The following is a 19,668-nucleotide window of genomic DNA, read 5'->3' on the forward strand; positions in this document are numbered from 1 at the left end:
CAAGGCCCAAAAAGACCTTTTTTCTGTTGGGCTTTGTTTAGGCTCATGATTATTATCCAACCCATTATCTCACTTTGGGGGAGAGTTGACAACTCCATCGCGCACGTTAGCATATCGGCCGATTTGTTTGGGAAACTCCGGTGAATATTTTTGGGCGAAATGCAGAAGGAAGAAGATATTCGCAATCTTCCAATCGACATAGCATTCGCTCGCCTCGGAGGTAAATATCAACAAATAAACACTTTGGATAAAGTTGCGTTTTTTCAGTCTAAATTTTTTTATTTTATTTTCTGTATATCCATTTTTCTCATGAAGAGTGGCTGGTTGATCGGAAGAGAATTTCGGCCGATTGGCGGAAACGACTTGCCGCCGTTAGAGCTAAGATTACGACGTCGTTTGCTTCGCTGCCTAAAGACATTGATCCTTACTTCCACACTCTTGATATTGAAGGTTTACTTCTTTTCCTTTGTTTTTATGCAATCAAATTCAGGGCTTGTAAAATTATGCTTTTAAGCCCTACACATATATGCTCATCATCATGTCGATGTTGCGGCTATCTTAAATAGTATCATTAGTTTGTTTTTATGCAATCAAATTCAGGCTTGTAAAATTATGCTTTTAAGTCCTACATCTGTGCTCATTATCATGTTGCGGCTGTCTTAAATAGTATCAATTGTGTTAATTTTCTATAATTAGTCTACTTCCAAACTCATCTGTAAACTGCCTGAACAACTCTAGAACTTGAAGTGACATAAGCCCATAATTTGTTTGTTCGATCTATTCTATAACATCAACGAAAACAGGCAATCTTAGTTCTTTGAGAACCTGAATATATATATGGAAATGTAACTGTATTCTCTTTGAACAAAATTATTTTGTTAAGAACTGAAAATTGTTACAGTTTTGGATAGGCATACATCTTCTGGTTTTTTAAGAACCTATTTTGTTTTTTTGTGTTACTAAAACCAGGAGGAGGATGACATTTGAAGGATTTTAAATATGTTTGTTGTTCGCTTCTGACCTTTTATATGCCCCCCTTCATAGGCCTAATTGCTATCATTTGATGGAAATTTTACTTGTCAGAAAATAAAAACAGAAATTGGTGGAAATTTCATCTACTGGCGTACCATCGAGTGACAGTTTTGTTGCATCAATTCTCTGTGGTTCTGAAGAGGATCTTTTCTACACTATACTTTTGCAGAGTGTAAAATGTCTACTGATTAAATATTAATTTTCAGGGATCGGTTATTTGGAAGCCAAAAAAACATATGAGATTCTTCTGAAGTCAACTCAAGAAAGCCGTAATATTTTTGGTCGGCTTTCAGGTGATGCTGTAAGACCAACTTCCTCTGTCTGTCTCTCTCTCTCAATATGTATGTGTGTTTGTTTCCAATAAAGGTTTTATTTCGACTCTTGACAGGGTGTTTGGGAAGCAATAGTGCGTGCCTATGAGAAGGAATACATTTTTCTTGGTGAAGCCGCTCAGATTATGGTTCAAAATGTTAACTATGAGATGTAAATTAACTAACTTTATCACTCTATGCAAAAACAATTGAGTTATGATTGGACTGTAGTAATTTTCTGTCAAGATGTATAATAGCAGTATAATTGTTTTGTAGCCCCTATCATAAGAAGCAGATTCAGAAAACACAGCAGCAACTAGCTGAGTTGGAGCGCAAGGAAGCAGATATAAAAAGAAATGCAGCTCTTTCGGCATCTAAATATGTAGAGGCTTGTCAAGAGTTGGGCCTGCAGGTTTTAGTTTGCTTAACTCGATTCTTTTCATGTAGCCTTTTTCTTCATTTTTCTTTCCATTTAGAATATATTGACTTTTCTCTTCTATTCAGGGAATAAATGTGAGGTCAGAACTTTTGGAAACTTCCACTATATCTCTTCCAAGTACATTTAGCAGAATCTTGGAAGTACTTACTGGTGATTCTGTCTCACGGGCTATTGAGTTCTACTCAGATTTCGTCAAAGATGCTCATACAGAAAAGGATGTATGCGATGAACTTCCCTTAATCCATTGTTAGTGCAACATCAAAGTTTTATGTAGAATGTTTTACTAAAGTTATATGTTCTGGTTGCAGAAAACAGTAGCAGTTGTGTTATCAAATCTGAGAAGTGCTCGTGAAAGGCCCCCAGCGATTGATGTCTCTGTTAGCACTGAAGTTCTGGAAGTTATGAATGCTCAAGCAGGCTATAATGGCTTAAGTCAAATAACTGTAGAAACTGACATTGTAGCTGATGGGATTGACTGGGATATTACTTTAGATAGCTCTCAAATTGATTGGGACATTAGCACCGTGGAAGAAACAGAAGAAAATGGAAATGGTTTGGGTCCCTATGAGATTGTTAATGCTAGCTATATTATGTCATCTCCTCGTAAAGATGATGTAAAATCTCATCAGATCTCAATGGAAGAAGGATTCCTTGCTCCTGAGGTCTCTGCATCAGAAATATCTTGGGATATAAGTGTTGACAATCCTCAAGTTGATGTGATTGATAAAGACAGCTCACAAAATAATGCTGCGGAATTGCACTCTCTTCAAAATAATTTAACTGCCGACCCAGTAGCTATCCATGACAGGAGTCCTCTACTGGAGACAGAATACAGGAATAAGATACTTGATGACTTATTTGAGGTCTGTATGAATGGTATCATCCTTTTTTTTCATGACTAGTGTCTTTTAGATGTTTTTTACTTTGTTTGGCAGTAGTTTGTCACCTTTTGCTCTGGAAATAGGGTCTACTACTTAGGCGGCTTTATTACATTATCGGCCATTTGGACTTCCAATGTCTTCTGTTGAGTCATCTGGCCTGGCGGGTTTGATGGTTTCTGACATCTGAACTTCTGTTTGATGCTTGAGCATCAGGTGAAAGCCTTCTTGAATCAACGGTTAATTGAGCTAAGGAACGAAGATACTACGTCTTTACAACATCAAGTCCAGGCAGTTGCTCCACTTGTTCTGCAGCAGTACTCTTCTGATATAATTCAGACACTGCTATCTGACGTTTCCTCAGCAATTTCATTGCTTACAAATAGGAAAACAAGGGATATGATCATGATCCTCAACTCCGTAAGGTACTTATAAGTTATGGATTCCATGAATTTTGTTTCTTGAGCAAGTTTAAATTTTCTTCCTTTTTCAAATTGTTTTGACATGCTAAGTTCTTTAATCTGCATGCCACATGTGCTCTTTATTGACTCAAGTGCAAACCTTGATGAGGACATTTCCACTGTATACTTCCTTTGTTCCAAAGTGGTTCTACTTCTTTATAAAGGAAAGTTCTACCAAACATCATGTATTAAAGTAACACATTAAACCTATTATGAATGATATATTTCCCTTATCTATATCTATGGATGTGAAATATATTTGGTAGCCCCCAATCTATCCTTGTCTTTAAACTGTAGATAGGTTTAGTAATCTATTCGCTGATGAAGAGTGATACAGTATTGAATTGCGGAAAAACAAAAGAAACCCTAAAATCTAAGAACAAGGAAGTAAAGATAGAAGATAGATACAAGCAAGAAGCTAATTGGCAACAATAGCCATATTAAAGCTAAAATCTCCAATTAAGAATTCAAATAAGCACCTAATCTATAATAGTGACACCCTTGAGAGGATTGATCCTCAAGCAAGCAATCCCGTCAACATTTCCTAACAACTATGGCCTTAGCCTCAAACTCTCTCAAGAGTTGCCTCAATTCATGAGACTTCATCATATCAAAATAATCTCTAAGTCTAAAGGAGCTATTCTCCATTATTTATAGTCTAAGCTAGCTATTACATAAATACCCTTAATGAAGTAAGGGGTCATTTGGTACAAAGATTAGTAATGCAGGGATTAATAATGCAGGGATTAGTAATGCAGGGATTATTTTTATCAAGCGTTTGGTTCATTGTTTCCCACCTAATAATAGGCTAATCTTGTGTTTAGTTTAAAACTCTAAAAAAGCTTCAATACAATTATACCCTTGAATTATTATGAGATTTTCTATTTCATGTAATTGTGTAAGGATAGATAACTGCCGAACAATATTATTTTATGAAATAAGAATGTTATCAAGACCATATTCATTATAGTTTAAAACTTGAAACAAAGTGGTTAACAAATTTAATTCACGGAAGGAAGTCTCAAGTCAAAAACAACAAGAAGTTATTTTAAGTATCCATGACCAAGGCTTACCTCCCTCCTCTCTCACCAAAACAAGTAAAAAGTAAAAACAGTAGCCAAAATAAGATCTCCTTTGCTTTCTCACTAAGTTGCTCGGACTCTTCACTTCCGATGCCGCACCCATGTTGGATTCTCCAAAAATACACTACTTTTGACGAATCCGACACGCTCCCCATGACATTATTGAAGAGTCCGAGCAACATAGCTTTCTCATAGAATCTTCTTACCTAGTAACATTAAAATAAAAAACACTAAAGAACTTGCAAGTTCATAAAGACAACAAGAAATGTTAAAAAAGACTATATAAAGAAGTTGAGGGGAAGTTCAGTCATTTTGTTGTCTTATCCAAGTATTATAAACTTGGTATTAGCAAATCCCTAGATATACTTGGTATTAGATAAGACCACATATGGTGTATTAAGTTATCCATGTATTAGGTATGTTTGAGTTAATTGTGCAACCAAACATTGTATTGGGTGGACTAAATTTTAATAGAGGACTATTTTAATTAATACATCCTACCAAACGGCTCCTAAGAGTCTTCTTAGTCAAGAGGCTTGCATTTCAAGAATAGCCATTTTTACATTCATAGTCTCTTTCTCCCTACTTTGAGTAGTCTTCCACATGGATCCTTGTACTTCCACTATAGCACATTCTCAAGCTTCATGCCTTTGTTCCAAGAACCCTCCAAGGTTGCGATTCAATGACAAGTCTACAAACTCTTTAGCCCGGCTTCTTGTGTAAGGTTTTGATACTTGGCTTGCATCATTCTCCCTTCCTTGAAACCTAGCAAAACCATAGGGAAGACAAACAAAAACAAGGACTTCATAGCATGAGGGTTAGCACAAGTGCTAACAAATCCACCATCTATGCCAAAATGTACACACTTGTGGTATAACCAAACATCAACTATACTCATGAAAAACAAATCCCCACATGAAGTGCAAAGTACTTGGCTAATCCCACCATCATGAAATAAGAACTTCCTGAAAATCCCAATGGTGTCAAAATACCAAGTAGGCAATAGCACATTGGTTCTAAGAGACATAAAGCATAGTTGATCCTCTATTTCAAGATAAAATCACTTACAAAGTGACACTGATCACATCACAATAATTTGAATTCTCACCGGGGTCATAACGAAAGGACCTCCACATATCATGGTCAAGACAACAATCATCTACCCCGTTAGATCTCATAGACATAAGAGACACACTCAACACAAGTAAGAGCATCATCATATGCAAATAGATAATAAAGAAATGTGTCACACAAAATAACTTCATTCATGCTGTCCTCACTTGTAAGATTACTATTGGCTTGGGCATGGACCTCTAAAGGAACTCTTCCCTGTATTCGTTAGCATTGCCACTATGCCAGACATTAGTCTGGAATCAGCAAAAGGGTACATGGATGGAATATTACTTTTAGAAGGCTACTGCATGATTGAGAGTTGGAAAGAGTTGTTGAATTTTTCAAGACCTTGGAATCATTCCAAGGGTTCAAAGACACTGGAGATTCACTTATATGGAAGCCCACTAGTAAAGGAACTTATTCTGTAAACTCAGCTTATAACATTCTTATTAGGCACAGACAGTGAACTAATCAGTTGCCATGGAGATTTATTTGGAAGATGAAGGCTCCTTTTAAGGAGGTATCCTTTTCTTGGCTAGCAGCAAGAAATGCTTGTCTCACACATGATAAACTTCAAATAAGGGGATTCCAACTGTGTTCTAGATGTTTTTTGTGTGGAGCTGCTGGGAAAATAATAGTCATCTATTCATTCATTGTCCTGTTACTGGACAATTATGGCAACTATTCTTGAACATGGTAGGAATGAGATGGTCACTGCCAGCAACAAGTGTTGATTTGCTGAAATGTTGGAACCAGAATGATGGGACAGTTAGTCAGAAAAATTGGTGGAAACTTGAAACTTGTCCATGCTTGCATATGGTGGACCATTTGGAAGGAGAGGAACTATAGACTTTTGAAGACAGATATAATTTTGTGGAGAAAATCACGATGAATTCTATATCTTTGTTTTATTTTTGGTGTAAAGAAAGCTATGCTTAGGAGGCTGAATCACTAGGTGATATGATAGGATCCTTGTGAAGCAGTAGTCTAAGCTTGGTTGAGATTTTGATAAGTCTTTTGCACTGTTATGGTGTAATTTAATATATATATATATATATTGTCGTTACCAGTTTCAAAAAGTAGGACAATCCAAAGAATAAATATCAATTTGAAAGTGAGAAGCACCTTCTTTTTTCAACATCCCCTGGTGGGTTATCATATAAGTATAGCCCCCAATAAGAACTACATGAGCTACATCATCATCACAATTCACACCACCAGACACTACACTAGGAGTGATCTCATCATCATCAAACAAGCATTGTACTTAAAGAGAATAATCAATCAAAGGTGGAGAATTAAAGTATGTAATCTCATTCTAAGAAAGACGAATGCCATCTTTCAATGAGGTTTCAATCACATGATTTTTATGAGCAAGACAAGCAATAGGATCTTCAACAAGAGATATGCTCGAAGAATCACTCCCTTTCAAATGACCAACTTTTTCAATGTCATGACCAACTTGAGGCTCACCAATCAAATCACAAAATCTCTCAATTAGCGAACTAGAATCCCAAACAAGTTGATCAACACAAAGTTTACATGATAATTTTCTATCAATCAAATCACAAGTGTCAACACTAGGTGGACACAAATTGATCTTACATGAAGAATCAATTAGGTCATCAATAGGATCAACTAGTGTATGACACTTTCAACAACGATATTATTGCTATATGGTAAAGAATCACATGACAAAATGTATTATCATTCAAAGTACAAGTGTCAACCCTAGGTGGACACAAATCGATCTTGCAAGAAAATCAATTTGGTCATCAATAGGATCAATTAGTGTATGAACACTTTCAACAAGTACATTATTACTATGTGGCAAAGAATCATTGGGCTCAAACGAAGATAAGCTTCCACTCACGCTTAGTTCATTAGAAATTTTAAAGTATCAAGTTTAGCTATGGTATCTTGAGGATCACAAGAAGGATGTTCTTTACCTTGAAGCGAAGCTTCCACTCTCATGTTTTCATGCAAGTCAAACCTCTTGATCCAATGGACCACCAAATCCATGAAATCCTTAATTGTAGGCTTCTTGTTGGGAGTTTGTATTCCCCCATTCTCCATGCTCATACCTACGCTAGAATTCTTACAAAGGGAAGGACAAGCAATTAGGTTAGATGGTGTTTTTGGCAACTCACTCACTTCACTCCTCACATCCTCTCCCTTTTCCAATCTAGAGTTGCTACCATTCACTCCTTATTCCTCTCTATCGTTTTGAGAATTGGTAAACATTGTATTCTTCAGCATTAAGGATATGCTGGGGACCTTTAAAAAATTCAGAAAAGAACAAAAAGCATAATACTTACAAGGATCCTAAGAGTTCTAAAAGTTGATCTGAATCCTCTAATCCTATCTCTTTACACCAAAAGTATAGAGATACAATGCAATTCCATTTAACCTTGTGAATGGAATTGGATATATCTTCAAAATTCCTACTATTCCTCTCCTTCCACACTGGCCACCAAATGCAATGTGGAATCAAATTCCACCAGGTCTTTTGTCTTTTGTCTCTTGCTACCTCCTCTCCTGATCCAACAACTAAGTAAATCAGTTGTATGTTCGGGCATAGTCCATTTCACTTCTAAATAGTTGAGAAACATGGACCATATTTGTGCTGTGAAAGTACAATGTAAGAATAGGTGACTGTTAGTCTCCCCCGTCTTTTCACATAAAGAGCACCACGGAAGTATGATCTTTCTTTTCTTCCTCAAGACTTCATGTGTCAAGCATGCCTTTCTAATGACCAGCCAAGTAAAGCATTTAACTTTTGTTGGTGCTGCACAGTGTTTTGGGAAGCGAGAAGCGGAAAAAAGCGACAAGGGCTCGCTTCACAGAAGCGAGAAGCGAGAAGCGAAGCACGCGCTTTTTTTAAGTAAAGCGATATTTAGTATAAAAATAAAAAAATATTAAATAACTGAATAGAGGTAATATATTCTTAGATTAAAAGTAAATAGATAGTCAATAATACTCATAAGTCATAACATATAAAGCAAAAAATCAAAAACATAATTAAATCACAAAAGAATCAAACTCCTATTCTTCAACAAGATCCTCAAACTCTTCAAGTGCCATAACCAAGGGTTCTACTTGGTCATCATCTTCTTCATCATCAGAAGGCTCATCAACAAGGTTTCGACTTGAACTGGAACCTCTAGCTCCTCTTTCATTGCCCCTTAAAGTACTCCCCCTAAAACTATAAATATTCTCCTCAACACCACTTGCCATAGAAACATCACCATAAGTGAGACTTTCTCCTTCATACACTTCTTCATCTTGGTGATCTTGGGGTGCTCCGGTTAACCATTCATTTGCCTCATCAATACTATCCAACAAAATTGGATCAATGGTATTACGAGCATTGTAACGACGCGCCAATGTTCTATTATATTTGATGAACACTAGATCATTGAGGCGTGTCAACTCAAGCCTATTTCTCTTTTTACTATGAATCTGCACATAGTAGAAAGGAATTAATAGGAGGACTTAGGATGATTAAGATACCTATTAATTTAGTAATAATGTAATGTAGTTTCTCACATGTTCATACACGCTCCAATTTCTCTCACAACCGGATGCGCTACAAGTTAAACTTTGCACTCTAATAGCAAACTGTTGCAAGTTTGGGACATTATGACCATATTGCATCCACCATTCAACTGTAGAAGAGTTATTTTAAAAGATGTGTAATAACTTAAAAGTTGAAGCTTTAAACACAATTAAAAGATGAAATTCTCACCTGGTGACCTTAAGGTTCTAGCTCTAATGGCTGATTCAATTCCAAGTAGGCCATCCGCTTTCATGTACACACCAAGCTCCTCCCCTATTTTGTCTTGCAAATTTTTATCTGGGATCATCCTCTCAACACATTTATGATATCCCTGCCACACATCTTCAGTTAAAGTCTTCATGTCATTATTTTTATAATAGAGCCCTGGGTTCAAAATGTGTCCCGCTGCATGCAAAGGTTGATGAAGTTGATCTGTCCACCTTGCATCAATGATTTCAAAAACACTTTTATATTTCCTTGTATCATAATTGAATGCCTTTTCAATACTTTCTTTGGCCCTGTCCATGGCTTCATAAATGTAACCCATTGGTGGTTTTTTCTCCCCATCCACCATACGAAGTACATGAATTAAAGGACCACCAACTCTAAGTGCTTGAACAACGTCATTCCAAAAAAATGGACTAATAATGTGTCTTGCAACTTCTTTACCAAGAGTTTCCTTTGAATAGATACTCTCATTCCATTCAGTTGACATAAACAAAGTTCTCAAATTTTTCTTTTGCTTATAAAAACTATACAAAGTCAAAAAAGCTGTTGCGAATCTTGTCTTGGCGGGTTTTACCAAATTTCTTTGCTTTGTGTATCTCCTCATCATATTCAACAACAATGCCCTTTGATTGATATAAGCATGTACCTTAACTGCCTTACCAAAAACTGTTTAAAAAAATGGTAGTTAAAATGTAAAGAAGCTAACAAAGTTTAAAAAAGAAAATTAAATATCAAGACTCAAGTTCACCTGTAGAATACGGGGCTTCTTTGAAAATGTCACCAAACATCAAGTTGATACAGTGAGCAGCACAAGGAGTCCAAAAAATATGTGGGAACACTCCCTTCAACATGTTACCCGCTTTTTTGTTCTCACTTGCATTATCAGTCACAACTTGTACCACATTTTCCTTGCCTATCTTCATGATAGTCTTCTCAAACAAGTTAAACATCTTATTAGAATCGGTAGAAGAGTCACTAGCATCATAAGATTCAAGAAACACACTCCCTCTTGGAGAATTCACCAAAACATTAATGACCATTTTTCCATTCCTTGCTGTCCATTTATCCATCATAATGGAACAACCATATGTTTTCCATTGAACCTTATGTTCTTCTACTATCTTGTTTGTCTTTTCCACCTCCTTTTTTAGAAAAGGAACTCTTACCTCATGATAGGTGGGGGGCTTCATTCCAGGGCCATATTGGCCAACTGCCTCAATGAATTCACCAAAACTCTCTGTGTAATTAACACAATTGAAAGGAAGCCCTGCATCATACATCCACCTAGCAAAAGCAGATACAGCACGATCCCTCAAAATCTTTCTAGAAGATTCTAAGTCAATAGGTCCACCTTTTCTCTTTTCGTTTGGTTTTTGCGAGAAATAGAGATTCATAGGACCCTTGATAGTGCTATTGATGGAAGACCCACTCCCACTACTTGAAGGCATCCTTTGATGCTTTGAGGGAGGCCCCATTGGCATATTAACTTCAACTTCATCATCATCCATTTCATCATTATCAACAAGATTAACCATGGATGCTTCATGGTTCATTTGAATTTTAAACTCATTTTTCTTCAACAAATATTCTTTGATCTCTTCCTTCACTTTATCCGGGACGTTCGGGCATACTTTAACATCTCTATAGCCACCGATAAGATGCTTTTTGTGACGAAATATTCCGCCATTGTATGTCACATCACAAAAGCTACATTTAACTTTTGTGTTACTACCCATAGGAGTTCCATACGCCCAAGCCGGATCCCTTTTTTGTGACATTTTGAATAAGAAAATACAACTTCACTAGTTACTACAAGCAAAAAAGAAGTGTCACTTAGTAACAAAACAACAAATTTACTAAGTAAGAAAAATAAAGACTATTAAGATTTAAGAGCAGCAACCAGAGCAGTCGCACTGTCTTGAAATAAAAAAAAAACAGAGCAGCAAGCATACACACATCACTGATCACAGTTACTATATAGAAATAAAAAAGAAAACAGAGCAGCAAAAGAATTGGAAAAAACAGAGCAGTAATATTAATTGAAAAAAAAAGCAGGTCAGTAATAGAGATTGAAAAACAGAGCAGCAAACAGAAATTGGAAAAAAAAAATGCAGCAATAAAAATATAGATAACACCCAGCAGCAACCAAAAAAAAAAAACAGTAGCAGCAACCTCGAAGAGAAGGAGGAGAAGAAGAAGAAGAAGAAGAAAAAAAACTTACAGCAGTGGTAACCTGGCAGCAACCAAAAATAGAAAAAAAATCGCAGATCAGTTGCAAAGAAAAAGAGAAGAAGAGAAGACGAGAAGAAGAAGAGAAGAAGAAGAAACTTACAGCAGCAGAGAAGAAGAAGAGAACTTACGCAGCAGAGAAGAAGGAGAAGAGCAGTCGCAGCAGAGAAGAAGAAGGAGAAGAGCAGTCGCAGCAGAGAAGAAGAAGGAGAAGAGCAGTCCAAAAAAGAATTTGAAGTCGTGAAAGAGTATATTAAGTCGCATAAGGATTTCAGCAATTAAAAAAAAAAAAAAAACTTACAATTTTTTAAAAAAAGAAACCCTAAACTGTTACCTTGTCAAAAAAAAAAAAAACCCTAATTAGCGCTTTTTCAAATTAAGCGCGCTTTTTTTACGCTTTTGCTTTTCTGCGCTTCTCGCTTCTACAGTAGAAGCGAGCGCCTTTTCAATGTCGCCTCGCTTCACGAAATAAAAGCACAGGGGCCTCGCCTCACCTCGCTTCTCGCTTTAAGCGCGCTTTTTTGCGCTTTTTACAACACTGGTGCTGCAGTCCTCCAGATATTTTTCCATGAACTCTGGTATCTGCTACTTTGCGAGTTGCACTCCTTTTTATATGCCCTGCCAACTATGAAGATCCCATCCTTACTGTGTGACCATCTAACAACATCATTGTCAGTATTGGTGCCTGCAAAATCCCCCACTTCCTCCAACAATTTGGCTACTCTCTCTATTTCCCAATCATTTAGAAGTCTTCTGAAATAGAGATTCCAACCTTGTACTATCCAGCAATCACTGATCATTGCCTCAGAATTGGTGCACAAAATAAATAGATCAGGAAACAGGTCTTTTAGGGGGGTTTGTTTGATCCATACATCCCACCAGAATCTAGTTCTCCTTCCATCCCCCACCTTGATATGCAAATTTGCTTCTAACTTGGGCCATAAGTTTCTAATAGCTCTCCAAACCCCCGCTCCATAAGCATCCGTGCTTATGTTACTACACCAAAATCCATCCTCCCCATATTTACATTTAATCAAATCTTTCCACAAAGCTTGCCTCTCCTCAGTGTATCTCCACAACCATTTCATCAAAAGACAGTTGTTATGCTTCCTCAAATTTCTGATGCCCAAGCCACCTTTATCTTTTCTATGCAAAACTGTCGCCCACTTGACCAAATTGTATCCTTTGTTCTCTTTGCAACCATGCTCTATATCTTTAGTAAATATTGAACTCCCAAGACTAGATTTGTAAAAACAAATCTAATCCAAGCTCTTGTTATCAATTGATACAATATTGAGCTGCGGAAAAAAAAAAAGAAACCCTAAAATCTAAGAACAAGGAAGTAAAGATAGAAGATGTACAAGCAAGAAACTAATTGGCAACAATAGCTATATTAAAGTTAAAACCTCCAATTAAGAATTCAAACAAGCACCTAATCTATAGAGACACTCTCAAGAGGATTGTTCCTCAAAAGCAAGCAATCCCATCAACATTTCCTAACAACTATGGCCTTAGCCTCAAACACTCTCTAGAGTTACACTTAATTCATAATAATTCATCATATCAAAATAATCTAAGTCTAAAGGAGCTATTCTCCATTATTTTTAGTCTAAGCTAGCTATTACATAAATACCCTTAATGAAATAAGGTCTGCTTAGTCAAGAGGCTTGCATTTCAAGAATAACCATTTTCACATTCATAGCCTCTTTCTCCCTACTTTGAGTAGTCTTTCACATGGATCCTTGTACTACCAGTTTAGCACGTTCTCGAGCTTCATGCCTTTGTTCCAAGAACCCTCAATCAAGCCTCCAAGGTAGCGATTCAATGACAAGTCTACAAACTCTTTTGCCCGGCTTCTTGTGTAAGGTTTTGATGAAACTCGGCTTGCATCAAAAAGTGTGCCATTTGACATCTGATAGTGTAATAGCTCACTTCTTTTGTCACCATTATGAAATATTGCTGTACACTATTATTTAGATAGTTATTCTACGAAGTTCATGTATTGAAGACTTAACTATATTTGTTGGAAGTTGCATGCTGACTGCTGTATTTATTTAAATTTCAGATTTTTAGATCGGCTGGTCAACACTTTGGAGGAGAAAAAGCATCAGGAAGCCAAGTTAAAGGACGGATTGAAGGACTTGTCTAGTAGGCGTATGGAACTTCAGAATTCGATGTCTTCATCCTGGCCAAAACAAGTGAGTTTCTTATTTTATTTTCCTTCCAATTTTGTTTAATGTAATTTGCAGTAGTTGCATATATGTGAAAACCGTGTTAGTCGTTGAGTAGTAGTAAGATTGACTACTTTGAGCTTAAAGTATTATAGAAGATTGACTACTTTGAGCTTAAAGTATTATAGCTTCTCATAATTTTATAAAGATTATTTCTCGGATTTTGAAATGTTACCGATCTCTGAGAAGTGGCCAAGTAAACTATGGAACCTTTACATAGAGTGCTTTTAAAACTTCAACCTTTGCCGTTCCTATATTGTCGAGGACAGTAACTCCTATTAGATCTTCTGAACTTCACAATGCTGTAAGTTTGTAATAAATATATTTGTTTGTTTTCCAGTTTTTTTGGTTTTTTTTTTTACTGAATGCCTATCTCTCCCATAAAAAGGCACCTGTTTTGAATGCTCTTCGACAAACAGTGTGACTGCCTTTGAAATAGCCTGTGTAATATTTATTCATTTCTCCGAAAATAAGATAGTGGCTAAGTACAGCGTAGCAGAAGTCCCTTGCTTGCTCCTCAGTCTTCACTACAGGAAGGGATATACTTTTTCTAAGTTATTTTTTGCTGCTCATGTAGAGATCTTGAAAGCATTGCTTACGGCTGTTCACTTGTAGAATGCCTTTGTTGTAAAAAAGAAAAGGAAGTCCCCCTTGGATCCTTAATTTTTTATTTGCTTTTTCTTTTTTTGGTCTCCTTATGCAGGAAGCAGCTCTTGCCCAGACCAGGGAACTGAAGAAACTTTGTGAGAGTACACTTTCATCCATGTTTGATGGACGGCCGGTGAATATCATAGGAGAGATTAATACATTGTTGATTAGTAGCTAGTGTTAGAAGAGGCTTGAGCAACTCTTATACATCTTGTAGTTTTTGTTATTGTTGATACTGTACAAGTTGGAAATACACAGTTGAACCTGATGTTGGCAAAAACATAATCAGAATACATTTATCTTGCTTTGTACTCTAATAGACAAATAAAAAATCAATGTTTTGTGCTCCCATGGAATACCAATTTCCTGCCGAAACTACAATTTCATAAACGCAAAATGTTTATCCTAACAATTGAGACTAGTTCAGCTTTGTCAAAGGCTCGTTTGAGATGTTCTTCAATGGTGCAAAGTAGATTGCGTGGTGGTTCTGTGAAGGCATCAAGGTGATGAGATAACTACTTTATTTTTCTTGATAACCTAGAAATTTTGAGGGCTAGTTAACACATTTTCAGTGGATAATATATGTTTTAACTCGTATTTTTTTGCATCATGAGTTGCACGCTTATCACTAGACCAAACCCTTCAAGAATCTGATTCCATGGTGTGAAGTTAAATGTTCAGATTGTACCATTTCAACTGCTATTCAATCCCATTGCAGAAAGATGAACATCAAGTTAGCTATATACGGTAGGGAGAGACCTTATACCAACTCTTTGGTTTTCTTTCAAAAGAAGTAAGTCTTTAACAATCTTAGAAGCTGGGAAAAGCAAGACAAGAGGGAAGTACTCTCCCGAAGAATCAATGTGTGCACATTAAACTCCGTGCGTTGCAACTTTATCGTTATGTAAAAGAACTGAAATGGTTGTGAAGAAATCCTAGTATGAAAAAAACTGTACAAGGTGGAGCATATATTCAACTCACTGCAGAAGGTCAGATGGATAAGTAGCTTGCAGTCGGTGAAGCAAAGAAATGGCTGTTGGTTGAACGAAAAGATCGGTCACAGGGGTCAAATTCAGCGCCTTGTGCTGTCTCTTTATCTTTTCCAGACTTTGCTTTTTCTTGTCCAGACTTCTGTAACAGTGACTCCAGTGACTGAACAACTTCAGCCATTTGAGGACGGAATTCCTTCTGGGGCTGCTCATTTTTTTCAGTAGCATAAACAAAATTTTAGAGTGATTGTCAGGTGAAACCTTTATCTTAAAAAGCTTTTAGAAATTATCGTCATAGTTATTACGTATAAACGGTAAAATAACTTTGTAACATATTGAATTACCTGAATGCATTGAGAGATAATGTCAGCGTAAGATGAAAGAGCCCGAGTGGAAATTATTCTCTTTATTGTTGAATCAACCATCTCCAACAAAGACTCACTGTCATGAAGCTTGGAAGAAGCCCACTCCACCAGTGATTGCTCTCCTTTTGGTCTTGAACTGCATCAAGATTAATAAGGAAAAGGAAACATCAGCAACAAGATTATGGTTTTGAACAAGTTGAGAAAAAAGTCAAACCTGTCAAAAGGCCGCCTTCCAGTTAAAAGCTCAAGAAGCAGCACACCAAAGGAAAAGATATCAGCCTTTGGGTTGCCACTTCCACGTTTGACATGCTCAGGCGCAACATAGCCACTATCTGCAATAGCAATCTCAGAAGCCTGTCTTGCAACATTAACAATGACAGTAATTGGTTGTGAGTATCGGGAAAACTTGTGCTGTTTCTAGTCTACTTACCATTTCCCTTAGCAGTTATAAGTAAATAAAGGTTATAAGAAAAAAAAGTGTACCTTGATTTTAACATTGTTGCTGGCCAGTGGTTTTAGGACTGCTAGTCCACAATCACAAACACGAGGGTTAAGATCTTCATCAAGCAAGATGTTGGTAGCCTTTAGATTGCTATGGGTGATGGAAGGCACACAGGACGTGTGCAAGTAGCTGCAATATAAGTGGGAAGATTAAATCCATAAATACCATTAAGAAACACGAGAGGTAAGTAAAATATTATCCTCATCCAACTTACATACAGTATTTGCAGTCATAATTACAAGAAAGTGAGCCATGGTGCAAAACCTATTTAAGGTGTCCGACCAGATAAATAGAAGGTTGAAAGGATAAGCAAAACAAGTATTGTGTACTTACTTCAATGCCCGAGAAACACCAATGGCAATGCGGAGTCGGAGGCTCCAAGTCAGAGGCATGCACAAAACATTGTGCAAAGCATCATCAAGTGTCACTTTCCTTATGTACTCATACAAAAGGAGATGGTTTCCATTCCCCACAGAATAGCCAACAAGTGCAACAATATTAGGGTGCCTCAGATGAGATACAGTTCGAATCACTTCCATAAATTGTTCTTCTTCAGTTATGGAGAGTGCTACAGTCTTAATGTTCTTAACAGCCAGAACCTTGCACAAAAGAAGTAAGAAGAGTAAGAAAACTTTGTAAATTTCTCTTTGTTGAATGCGAGAAGTTCTTAAAATAAAGCTCCTAGGATACCTGTCCATCAGGGAAATCTGCTCTATAAACTGAACCAAGTGTTCCTTCACCAAGAAGATTATTGGGACTGAAGTTGCTAGTGGCCAACTGCAAATCTGCCACTGCATAGAGTTTGGCACATATTGGGATTTTGCACTTCTTGGAGAAACTTCTTCTGTTCGACATTTTAATAGTCATGGTTGGTGCAGGTGGCAATTGCCATGAAGAAATCAGTGGAGGAGAGTCACTGCTAGATGAATCTGGCCTATCGTATTCAGCAACTAAAGAACCTGAGATGATGAGTAAAATGAAAAACCAAACCAGAGAAGAACTCTTTGAAAGATGTGGCTCATTTTCACAGAAGCTATTTCACTGGAAAACAGATTTTATGTGCATTAGGCATTATCCAGATTGTGCTTCATCATAATACAATCTCATAAACCTCAACTTTGATAGAAGCACACACACAAGATGCAGAGGGGAAATGTTAATGCTGGATGAATTATTACTACAAGAAACATGCAGAGTTGATAGTTTTAGGCAGGGAAAGGATAACACAACCACATTATATTTGTCCATTTCATAGGAATAGGTTGTATCAACAAAACTTTCATGAATGAGATGTTACTGGAAAACCAACCCAGAAGAACAAGAAGGGAGAAGATTGAGCCTAGGTTTGGTCTAGTATTTCTCTATCTGCTAGGAACAGACAATTGAGAAGTGCACTACGAAATTATCAGCTTGAAACCATTTTAGCGAAAGCTTTGCACATACAAGTTGAGGGAAAATGGTATATGAAGTGTTTCTGAAGAATTATATCTGACCTTGGGATGCACTAATTGGAAGAGACTGCAATGAACTTAAGCTACCTCCTATGCTGTCAAGTGTCTGTTTTGTAGACCGATGAGTCCGAACAGCAATGAAGACTGCTGCGCCAATTACAGTCATTACAGCTCCAACCACCATAATAACTATTCCTCCAGAGCCTGGTCTTTTCTTTCTGTTATATCCTGATTCATGAGAAGGATATTTCTCAATGGCACTAGATTCTGTTGTTGGAGGACTAGAGATATTCTGCTCATTGGGCATAACATCAGTAGGAAACTTCCAGGGAGGATAGTTTACTCCTATGCGAAACTGATTACCTCCAATCCTGATTATTAGGAAAGACATAAGCTATCCAAATGCCAATTAGGAGGTAAAGCATAATATACCAAGTAGATTTTGAATTTTGAAAGCTGTTTACCATAAGCTGTTAATATTTTGAAAGCTCTCAGGAATAACACCACTAAAATGATTATCTTCAATGTTCCTGGAATTGACACATATATAATAAATTTGAGAGTGACAGTTTAAGCTTTGATAGACTCACTAAACAGATTACTAACTCACAGTTCATGTAGATGAAGGTCAGCCAGAAAAATTACTGATCCAGTAAATTCATTGCTCTGAAGATGCCTGCGCCACAATACCTCATTCGTTACTAATGAAATTTGCAACTGGAGGCATATTGTCAGATGTGAAAAACTTACAATCTTGTAAGGTTCATCAGAGTTCGAAATGATACAGGTAGATCTCCACTAAAGTTGTTGTGTGACAGGTCCCTGTTGAAGAAAATTATACTAGCACTTAGCTAATTTCAGATTTTTTTTGTGAACAAATTTTACTCCAAAGACAAAGATTCACTAGATATAAGTAAGGTCAAAATTTGCATCCAAAATTTTAAAAAAAAACAAAGAAATATATCGTACATCATTATAAGGTTGTCGAAGCCACCAAACACATCTGGTAGTGGTCCAGATAGAAGGTTCTGACTCAGATTTCTGCATAAAAAATAACAAATGTTAGGAGTTGAGGATCAAATAGGAGAGATGTAAAGAAGCTGAACAGAGAATATGCTTACAGGTGCCTGAGATGTTTCATTGAAGTCACAGTATGTGGAATGGTTTGACTAAAATAATTGGCCGCCAAATTTCTATATCCACCAAAACAAGAAGGGAAGAAGATATATTGAGAATGTAGAGCTAAAAGAAGGAATTGAGAAAGATGAAATTCATCTTACAAATCTGTGAGATTAGTGGGCAAGCTATTCGGTATCTCTCCATGGAAATGATTGGAACTAAGATCTCTACATAAAAGAAAAAACAGATGAGATAACTAACTAATGAATCCTTGGAGATCAGATACAGTAAAATGAAATAACCTACAAATGCTTCAAGTGTTGTAGACGAACAAGTTGATCTCCTTGAAGATTACCAGTGAGACTTAATCCTTGAAGTTTACTGCAGGAAAATAAAAACCGGTGAACCACAAGGGCGTGGGCATAGGCAAAAAAGAAGAAGAAGAAGAAGATTTGTACATGTCAATGACTGATGATTGATGGCATGAAACCCCAGTCCATAATTCGTCACAAGGATCACCTCCCTCTAATTTCCAATTGTTAAGTTGTGTAGGGCAGTTTAGGGATCTGTAAAAATTTCTCAGTGCTTCTACTGCAAAATCACAATCACAATCACATAAATAACAATGAATGCTCAAATCAACCAATAAAGTAACCAAATATATACCTTCCTCAACGTCAGTGAGGGCAACAGCTTGAAAGAGGAAAATTGCAAACACTACAAATCTCTGCTTAGCCGCCATTGTCATTCGTCCTTCGACCAACTTCAAAATACAGAGATGATCAGAGATAATACAGAGATAATCATCAAAATACAGAGATAATCATCAAAATACAGAGATAGTCATCAAATACAGAGATAATCATCAAAATACAGAGATAATCACCAAAGTACAGAGATAATCATCAAACTACAGAGATAATCATCAAAATACAGAGATAATCACCAAAATACAGAGATAATCATCAAAATACAGAGATAATCACCAAAATGCAGAGATAATCACCATTGATTCACCACACTAGCAAGAG

At 36.7% G+C, this 19,668-nt stretch overlaps 3 protein-coding genes across 3 annotated transcripts; 1 reads left to right on the top strand and 2 right to left on the bottom strand.

Annotated features, from left to right (window-relative positions):
- Nucleotides 1–63: 63 nt before the first annotated feature.
- Nucleotides 64–14,519, top strand: LOC125837316 (CDK5RAP3-like protein). The gene is made up of 10 exons (XM_049516460.1): nucleotides 64–220; nucleotides 316–450; nucleotides 1,239–1,333; nucleotides 1,421–1,515; nucleotides 1,620–1,755; nucleotides 1,848–2,000; nucleotides 2,091–2,645; nucleotides 2,877–3,085; nucleotides 13,398–13,530; nucleotides 14,267–14,519. Exons 1-10 carry the CDS (start codon nucleotides 160–162, stop codon nucleotides 14,387–14,389), a joined length of 1,695 nt encoding a protein of 564 aa, XP_049372417.1. The 5' UTR covers nucleotides 64–159; the 3' UTR covers nucleotides 14,390–14,519.
- LOC125837321 (uncharacterized) lies at nucleotides 8,212–9,763 on the bottom strand. The gene is made up of 3 exons (XM_049516464.1): nucleotides 9,065–9,763; nucleotides 8,866–8,984; nucleotides 8,212–8,778 (listed from the first exon to the last, which is right to left on the bottom strand). The coding sequence occupies exons 1-3, from the start codon at nucleotides 9,708–9,710 to the stop codon at nucleotides 8,362–8,364; spliced, it is 1,182 nt and encodes a 393-aa protein (XP_049372421.1). The 5' UTR covers nucleotides 9,711–9,763; the 3' UTR covers nucleotides 8,212–8,361.
- A 603-nt stretch (nucleotides 14,520–15,122) lies between the features above and the next one.
- LOC125837337 (protein STRUBBELIG-RECEPTOR FAMILY 2) lies at nucleotides 15,123–19,379 on the bottom strand. The gene is made up of 16 exons (XM_049516474.1): nucleotides 19,304–19,379; nucleotides 19,096–19,228; nucleotides 18,944–19,018; nucleotides 18,799–18,864; nucleotides 18,640–18,711; nucleotides 18,488–18,559; nucleotides 18,269–18,340; nucleotides 18,129–18,194; nucleotides 17,983–18,048; nucleotides 17,561–17,889; nucleotides 16,758–17,026; nucleotides 16,401–16,666; nucleotides 16,049–16,196; nucleotides 15,780–15,919; nucleotides 15,545–15,701; nucleotides 15,123–15,405 (listed from the first exon to the last, which is right to left on the bottom strand). Exons 1-16 carry the CDS (start codon nucleotides 19,377–19,379, stop codon nucleotides 15,202–15,204), a joined length of 2,211 nt encoding a protein of 736 aa, XP_049372431.1. The 3' UTR covers nucleotides 15,123–15,201.
- Between the last annotated feature and the right edge of the window lie 289 nt (nucleotides 19,380–19,668).

This window comes from Solanum verrucosum, unplaced genomic scaffold (genome assembly GCF_900185275.1).
Source record: "Solanum verrucosum unplaced genomic scaffold, falcon-dt-bn FXZP01000130.1, whole genome shotgun sequence".
Classification (NCBI taxonomy): Eukaryota; Viridiplantae; Streptophyta; class Magnoliopsida; order Solanales; family Solanaceae; genus Solanum; species Solanum verrucosum.

Bases quoted from the DNA above. Each gene is read 5' to 3' on its own strand.
- LOC125837316 (XM_049516460.1), top strand. From the start codon at position 160: ATGCAGAAGGAAGAAGATATTCGCAATCTTCCAATCGACATAGCATTC. The intron at 1,516-1,619 runs GTAAATTAACTA...ATTGTTTTGTAG, and splicing joins CAAAATGTTAACTATGAGAT to CCCCTATCATAAGAAGCAGA. The intron at 13,531-14,266 runs GTGAGTTTCTTA...CTCCTTATGCAG, and splicing joins CTTCATCCTGGCCAAAACAA to GAAGCAGCTCTTGCCCAGAC.
- LOC125837321 (XM_049516464.1), bottom strand. From the start codon at position 9,710: ATGATGAGGAGATACACAAAGCAAAGAAATTTGGTAAAACCCGCCAAG. The intron at 8,985-9,064 runs GTGAGAATTTCA...ACTCTTCTACAG, and splicing joins TAGAACCTTAAGGTCACCAG to TTGAATGGTGGATGCAATAT. The intron at 8,779-8,865 runs GTGAGAAACTAC...TACTATGTGCAG, and splicing joins ATTGGAGCGTGTATGAACAT to ATTCATAGTAAAAAGAGAAA.
- LOC125837337 (XM_049516474.1), bottom strand. From the start codon at position 19,379: ATGGCGGCTAAGCAGAGATTTGTAGTGTTTGCAATTTTCCTCTTTCAA. The intron at 18,865-18,943 runs GTAGGTTATTTC...TCTTTTATGTAG, and splicing joins CTACAACACTTGAAGCATTT to AGATCTTAGTTCCAATCATT. The intron at 18,560-18,639 runs GTAAGCATATTC...TTTTTTATGCAG, and splicing joins ATGAAACATCTCAGGCACCT to AAATCTGAGTCAGAACCTTC.